The 8280-nt window shown below is 37.9% G+C and overlaps 2 protein-coding genes across 6 annotated transcripts in view; one reads left to right on the top strand and one right to left on the bottom strand.

Annotated features, from left to right (window-relative positions):
* Window positions 1-7341, bottom strand: part of ITGB3BP (integrin subunit beta 3 binding protein) — a 74221-nt gene extending 66880 nt beyond the window's left edge. For 2 of the 3 annotated variants that reach the window (XM_026454151.2, XM_026454150.2), the window contains exon 1: window positions 6964-7341. In XM_026454151.2, the coding sequence (XP_026309936.1) occupies window positions 6964-6968 (5 nt within the window). In that variant the 5' untranslated portion in view covers window positions 6969-7341. The remainder of the gene's footprint in view (window positions 1-6963) is intronic. The other variant, XM_026454152.1, reaches the window with a different exon arrangement.
* The window catches only part of EFCAB7 (EF-hand calcium binding domain 7), a 46956-nt gene continuing 45759 nt past the window's right edge, over window positions 7084-8280 (top strand). Inside the window, exon 1 of one of the 3 annotated variants that reach the window (XM_023210385.1) lies at window positions 7084-7473. The gene's annotated coding sequence lies outside the window, so the exon portion shown is untranslated. Of the gene's footprint in view, window positions 7474-8160; window positions 8279-8280 lie in introns of those variants that run through there. The other 2 variants (XM_023210392.2, XM_023210397.1) reach the window with 2 other exon arrangements.

Here is an 8280-nt window from a genome sequence, read left to right as displayed (position 1 = left end):
GGGGAGGGGAGGGGAGGGGAGAGGGAGAAGGGAGGAGAAGAAAACAAGAGAAAAGAAAAGAGGAAATGAAAGGAAAGGAAAGGAAAAGAGGAGAGGAGAGGTGACGGGAGGGGAGGGGAGAAGAGAGGAAATAAAGTGGGTGCAGCAGTGCTCACACCTCTGATCTCAGCATTTTGGGAGGCCAAGGCATGAGGATTGTTGGATATCAACATGGGCAACACAGTGAGACTTTGTCTCTACAAAAAAATAAAAAATTAGGCCAGTGTGGTGGTGTGCATCTGTAGTCCCAGCTACTTGGGAGGCTGAAGCAGGAGGATCACTTGAGCCCAGGAGGTCAAGGCTGCAGTGAGCCATGCTCATGCCACTGCAGTCCAGCTTGGGTGGTGACAGAGTAAGACCTTGTTTAAAAAAAAAAAAAAAAAAAAAAAAAAAGCAAATACCACATGTTCTCTTTTATTAGTGGGAGCTAAACAATAGGTACACATGAACATACAGAGGGAAATAATAGACACCGAGACCTCAAAAGGAGGAAGTGTGGGAGGAAGGTGAGGGTTGAAAAATTATCTTTCGGGTACAATGTTACAATGTTCACTATTTGGGTGACGGGCACCTACGAGTCCAAACCTCACCATTATGCAATATTTTCTTGTAACAAACCTGCACATATACACCCTGAGTCTATCAAAAATAAAAACAAATAAATTAGGTATAAATGATCATCCCCCCAAAAAGAAAGTACAAAGAAGGAAAATTAGATTACATGAAAAATGAAATATAAAACAGAAAAGATAAAGATAATACCAAATACTACTATACAAGTTTTTATCCACTTAACTTTTTTTTTTTAAAAGATGCATTTTAAAAAGTAGAAATAAAAAAAGAGCAAAACTTAAAAAGAAATGTTTGTTAGGACTATGACACGGATTGCATTAAATCTAAACATTGGTAAGAATATTTTAATAATACTACATTTATCATTTAATAATACTCTCATTTATCTTCATCTTTAATTCCTCTAAGGAACATTTTGTAATTTTCACTGTAGAGGTCTTGCATGTCTTATGCTAAATTACATGTATTTTTACGTAATTGTAAATGAAAAATCTTAAACTTCAATTTCCAGGTGTTTATTGCTGAAATATAGAAATATATTGATCTTGGCCGGGCGCGGTGGCTCAAGCCTGTAATCCCAGCACTTTGGGAGGCCGAGACGGGCGGATCACGAGGTCAGGAGATGGAGACCATCCTGGCTAACATGGTGAAACCCCATCTCTACTAAAAAATACAAAAAACTAGCCAGGCGAGGTGGCGGGCGCCTGTAGTCCCAGCTACTCGGGAGCCTGAGGCAGGAGAATGGCCTAAACCTGGGAGGCGGAGGTTCGCTTGCAGTGAGCTGAGATCCAGCCACTGCACCCCAGCCTGGGTGACAGAGCAAGACTCCGTCTCAAAAAAAAAAAAAAAAAAAAAAAAGAAATATATTGATCTTTGTATACTGATTTTGTGTCCTACATCCTTGCTAAATTGTTCTGAAAATTGTCTTGTAGACCTTTTAGGATTTTCTTCATACATGATGTCATTGTTGAATCATTAATTTTACTTTTTCCTTTTTTTTTTTTTTTATTGTTTTTGTTTGTTTTGAGACAGGGTCATCCAGGCTGGAGTGCAAGTGACACAATCACAGCTCACTGCAGCCTTGACTTCCTCAGCTCAAGTGATCCTCCTGCCTCAGCTTCCCAAGCTGAGGCACGTAACATCATACCTTGTTAATTTTCGTATTTTTTTTGTAGAGACAGCGTTTTGCCATATTGCCCAGGCTAGTCTTGAACTACTGGGCTCAAGCAATCTGCCTGTCTCAGCCTCCCAAAGTGATGGGATTACAGGCATGAGCCACTGGGTCTGGCCCCACTTTTTCCTTTTTAACATTGTGGGTGTTTTTCTGTGTGTGCTTTGTTGAATAGAGGTGCTGAGAGGACACATTCTTGCCTTTTTCCTAATCTTAGAAAATAGTTTTCAGTACTGAATATATTACCTGTAGGTTTTTCAAGGAAATGAGAAGTTCCCTCCTGTTCCCAGTTGGCTGAGGGTTTTATTTTCTCGTGAATGGGTATGTTCTTTGTACAATTAACCAATGAAATCGTCTGGGTCTTTGTGGGAAGATTCTTAGTAACAAATTCCATTCCCTTAATTATGCAGATTTTCTATATCATCTTATGCCATCATGCTAAGTTGTATTTTTCAAGGAATTTGTCAATTTTGTGTAAGTTGTCAAGTTCACTGGAATAAAGGCTTTAATAATATTACCTCTTTTAACATCTATAATATCTTTAGTGATATTCTGCTCTTTCATTTTGGATGCTGCTAGTTTGTGTTCTCTTTCATCTAAGTACGATTTATCCTTTCATTCTGGATATTGATCATTTGCTTTCTCTCCTGTTAGACTCTTATATCTACCTTTCCCTTTAAAAAAAAAAACTTTCATGTTTGTTGCTTATAGACAGTGAAGAGTTACGACTTGCTTTAAAAAAAAAAAAATCTAGCCTTATTCTCTACCTTTTTCATTGATGTCTTTACTGCACTTAAACTTGATGTAATAATCTGGTTGGGTCTACCATTTAGATAGTTGTTTTCTATTTGTCCCATCTGTTTTTGTTCCTGTGTTCTATTTTACCTGCCTTCTTTTGAATTAACAGTATTTTTAAATGTATCATTTCAATTCCTCTGTTTTTTAGGTATGCCTCTTTGTATTTTCAGAGGTTACTCTGGGGATTACAATGTGCCTTTTTAACATATCACAGTCTATCTAGAGTTATAATAATACAGTACTACTTCATGTAAAAGAGAAGAATCTTGCAACATTATAGTCAACTCCCTCTGTGCTTTGTGCCACTAGTATCATACACATTGTCTACATATAACCCCATAATACTGTTTAATTTTTGCTTTAAACATTCTCACCTTTTTAAGAAGTTGAAAGTAAAAAATATATAGATGCTCCTTGACTTACAACAGGATTATGTTACAACAAACCCATTGTAAATTGAAACTATTAGTTGAAAATGCATTTCACACATTTAACCTACTGAACATCATAGCTTAAACGTACTGAGAACTCTTAAATTAATTTATAGTTGGGTAAATCATCTAATCCAAAATCTCTTTTAAAATAAAGTGTTGAATAGCTCATGTAATTTACTGAATACTGCACTGAAAGTAAAGAATGGTCATATGGGTACTTAAAGTAGTTTCTACTGAATGCATATTGTTTTCACACTATTATGAAGTAAAAAAATTCTAAGTTAAACCAATAGGTGAGAGCCACCACGCTCAGCCAAAAAGGCTCTATTATACCTTCCTCTATTAGACTTGACTGACTTTTACAAGCAGGAAAGAATTGCATTTAAATTTCATATTTTTCTTATATAAAGTACTAATGATTTCACCAATCTTCTTTTAAAATGCAGGACACTTTATTTATAAAAGAAATTATATAACTTTGAATATCTACTATAATTCAAGGGATGTTTATTTAATGGTTAATTTTCACTTGGCCTGACACATCATTCTACCCACCTATATCTTTATAATCAGTCCACAAAATAAAAATCATTGTACCTGGCAGTAGCATCAACATGATTACAGCATATAGGCACAATAAAGATCCAGAATATGTTTATATTCATTTTCCCTTATCTTGGAAAATACAGCACATTTTAAAGTTCTCTCAGAAAACTCTCAGACTACAAATACATCAGCAGAATGGCCCCCACTGTTACTGTTACGAATAGTTTTCTACAACACTAATGCTATTCCAACTTTATAGCTTTAGTTCAGTCACAGCTTGGAACAGAATAAAGTTAACTCTGGTAGAGAGTATCCTTGGCTGAATTAGCATGATGATGTATACTAATTAGAAAGACTAAGCAAATGGTACTTTTTAAAGGAAGCTTTATAAAGCAAAAGGTAGAAGAAAAAAAGTCTAGAATGGGATTTGATTACTTATAGCAAGAGCTACTAAAAAGGCATGTATCTGTCTACATAGAATGAAATCTTTCCAAAGTAGCAATTTATCATTCAAATAATAAATACTTTTGAGCAACTATTTTATCAATGAGGACACTGAGTAACAATCTAAGGAGCACACAGCTGGTTAACAGACTCAAGATTCAAATCCTGTTTGTCTTACTCCAAAGTCCATGATTTTTCCACTTCAAATCTAAAAAAAGGGAAGGTTTCAACCTAGATAGAGAAATGACTATGTCGCTAATTTTATAATGTACACAGAAAGAGGAGCAAGATTGGAAGGGAAGATGATTAGCCTAACGAAACCAACAGCAGCATTTATTTAATTCATCTGTTTCCTCCAAAGGATCAAAGAGAAGGCATAGAAAGCTACACTTAGTGAGGACTTAAGATAGGTAATCTCTAAATCCTTTTAAAAAACATTTTAAGTAGTACATACTAAATGAATAAATGTAATACTAATGAATAATGGATACTAATGAATAAATGTAAGCTGTGCAAGTTATAAAACACAAGAAAATAAGCACTCATAATCTCACCACATAATTTAAGAACTAGATCATTACCAATATGATTGGGTATACATGCATCTATCTGCTTCCCTCAAAAGTCATCTACTAAAATGTATTTATCATTTCTCTGCCTTTTAACAATAATCTTATCACATACGTATATAACTATAAATAGCTTATTTTGGCTTGTTCTTAAGTTTTATAAGGATAACAAATGTAGTCTCCTACAAATTGGTTCTTTAACTCGTTAAGATTCATCCATCCACTCTATTGTCACTGAACATGTGCTGTTTCTTATTTATTTTAGATTCACTTGGACCATGTATATTTTCACAACTACTCATTGTAGTATTGAATTTTTTTCTGCTCAAGGTTCTAAGAAATTAGAAGAGATAGATCACACCCTCCCATAAGTTACATTACACATTTAGTCTTTCAGATACATACCAAATAGTCACCATTTCAACATCACTTAAAAATGAATCCACCTTCATATGTAACCTGCCAAGATAGCTATTTGCACCACTCATTTATGACCTCATCAGTAACCACATTAAAAACAAACAAACAAAAACTTAGTTTACTAACAATGATGGAGATTCTCTACTAACATGCCATTATGTTTTATGCATTACTTAACTGCTGACTTGGTCTTAAATCACTTAGCTAAAACTTAGAAAATTAGCAAAGTAATTGCTAGTCTCACATATAATATATATTAGCTATATATGTGAGATGTTAACCTCAACTTTAAGGTTGTATATTTATTATCAGAATATATTTATCTAAAAGCTTAATATAACATCTCCTGTGCATGTTAGGAGGACAGTTGTCAAAAAGGTCTACTTTTAGGCCTGACGCAGTGGCTAACTCCTATAATCCCAACACATTGGGAGGCTGAGGTGGAAGGATCACTTAAGCCCAGGACTTCAAGACCAGGCTGGGCAACACGGAGACAGTCTTTACAAAATAAAAAAAAGTAGGCATGGTGGTACGTGGGAGCCCGGGAGGTAGAGGCTGCAGTGAGCTGTGATCACAGCAATACTACACTCTAGTCTGGCCAAGAGAGCTAGACTCGGTCTCAAAAAAAGAAAAAAAAAAGTTTCACTTTTCATAGTTTTTTGGTTCCCCACTCCTATACACAGACACACAGTTCAGGAGGTGTTACTACTTGTTCGGCAAATACACGTTTGTTTTCATTGCATTCTTAGGGACTGTGTGTGAGTGCGTTTGTGTGTGACATTATCTTTGCAGCTTTGTTTATCTGAGAACTGGATGATTTTTATAATGCAAGAGTAGGGAGACAAGTCTCTTTGCTTAATTCTAGGGAAAGGAAAACTTCCTCAATAATCCATAACCTTTAAGGGCATCAGTAAAACATGCATTTATTGGTAGCTGTGTTGAACACCGTATTAGGTGATGGGTTTCTTTATCTGTAAAGATAACAGCAGCCCTTATCCCCTAAAGTCTTTTAGGATTAAACGAAAAAACGCAGATAAATTGATTAACACAGCACCCACATTGTAATTCATGATTGAATAAATATAAGTTATTTCTGTACAGCTTTCCCCTTTCATGTCAATTCCTATTTGATGCAAGTATTTCCCCAGCTGCGTTACTTTGCATTTTACTTAATACTGAAATAAACTAAGGAATAGGTTACACTAGAGGGGGTACCTAAATCAGCCTGAGGATAAGGACAGCCAGAGAAAAATTACAGGTGTTTGATATCCACCCCACTCCCACCTTTAATGACTTTTTTTTAAAAAAGTTTCTATAGGGTAGCAACTATTTTATGCATCTCAATATAGGATGGATGAAGGATAGGAAAAACAGATGAATATTATCTAGCACAATGCCTATTCCCATTATGGTCATTCTCAATAATCAGATTATTGATCATGGATAGGAATTTAGAGATCATGCAGTACAAACTTATTTGTATAAGTAAGAAAACCGAAGCTCAAGGTTGATAAGTGATTTGCCCAACAGTGAAAGAGTCTTAACTGGAATCCAGGTATCCAGACCCAGTCCATGAGTTCTCCCACGGGTTTATATGAACGCGCCACATTAATGAAGGCAAGGGACTGACAAACTACGAAGGCGTGTTTTTAATCTACTCTGTTCCATCCTGTGTGTTAACCTTATTTATGTTATTTCAAGTTAGACATCACCTTAAATACAGCCCACAGCTTACAAAATCTGTCAAAAGCATCGTAGAAACAGAAAGCAAAGGAGGACTGTCGTATGAGTACCGCTGGAGGAGACGTAGAGTTGAGGGTACCAAGCGAGGAGAACTGTCTGTCGACAGAGGAGACAAGTTTATACTCCGAAAAAATAGGACAATGAGAAAGGCTGTTGGGCCACATAACATCTACTCTTCTTGCAGAGGGCCCCCCAAAACAGCAATACCTGGGGAGGAGATACCTACGGCATTCTGAGATTCGGGAAAGCACCACTGCCGCTGAACAAAACGAACCCAGCATCTTCTGAAAACAGAAACTCCGCCAAAGGAAACGCCAAGGCATGAAAAGCGCGCGCTGGACGTTGCGTCACGCCCACCGCGGCCGGGCGGAAACACCCTCCCCGCGACGAAGGATCCGGATGTGAGAGAGCAAAGGAGCGGGAGGGGAGTTTAGGCCCAAGACAGCACCCAGTTTCTGCTGGGTATAACAGAGCACTCTCTCTCTCACTACTCTGGCCATACCGCGGCTCCTCTATCTGGCCCCGCGATAGAGGAGCAGCACAGCTGTCTATCAGCGCTTCCTAGATTTCTAGCCGGATCCTTTGGGGAAGGGCTCTGCATCTTATTTCCGGCGGCGGTGAGGTGCAGTTGCCATGGTGATTAGAGAAAGGCCGAGATCTGTCCGGCTGCGGTGAGGGGAACGCGGAATCGCCGAAGAGAATTGACTGCGCTTCCTTGTTTGTGAGCTAGAATTAGGTAGCAAACAGCTCGCTGTCTCTATTTCTTCGCTCCCTCTGTCCCTCTCTGTGCGGCTGCTTCTCCTTCCCCTGCTTTGTCTGCTTCTCTGTCATAAACAATTGGTCCATGTGTATACCTACAATGTACATGTAAATGCGGTTTTATTTCCAGAGGAGTACAGAAATAGGGAGATGGTGCCCGAGATTACCTGTGAAAGTATTTCACTGTGTAGGGACGGTGACTGGATGGCTTTCTGTTTTCGCTTGGCCCGGTAGAAGCCTTAGGCGCTTGTTAACAGTTTATTTTTCTTGCTGTTGTGTGGCTGGTTATTTATGGAGCCGTTTGCTGCAATGTACTCTCTAGGCCCCTGTCTCAGTCTCGGGCTGGAGTTTTAAATAAAGGAGGTTTCCAAGCCTGCTGGGGGTGCAATTATATATTTATTTAAGCTTCAGTTTGGTTTCTCGTCCCAGAAAGGAGAAGAATAAAATTCTGGCACATTTCTGCCTTGCGATTTCCACGTGAGGGAGTTGCCCTGTTTGGAAAGAATATTTGAGGACGATCCTAAAAAATACTTACACTTTAAAATTGCTTATTGCAAAGTGAAATTCATTCTCCCTTCCTTCTTGAAACAGTTTTCTTTCACACTTGTGAGGAGATGCATGCACGCATATGTGTTTAAAACTCTAATGCTTAATTATAGTAATACCAATTTGCAGTAACCAGACTGTGACACCACATCCCTGTGGGGTCCTTCTAAACCTAGTGTAATATGAAAGTGTCAGGCAGGCGGCCTGTGTATTATAAATAGGGTACTTCATCCATGGT

Source organism: Piliocolobus tephrosceles, chromosome 1 (genome assembly GCF_002776525.5).
Source record: "Piliocolobus tephrosceles isolate RC106 chromosome 1, ASM277652v3, whole genome shotgun sequence".
Classification (NCBI taxonomy): Eukaryota; Metazoa; Chordata; class Mammalia; order Primates; family Cercopithecidae; genus Piliocolobus; species Piliocolobus tephrosceles.
The sequence above is the reverse complement of the archived record's forward strand: the minus strand, read 5'-3'. Positions and strand labels throughout refer to the sequence as shown.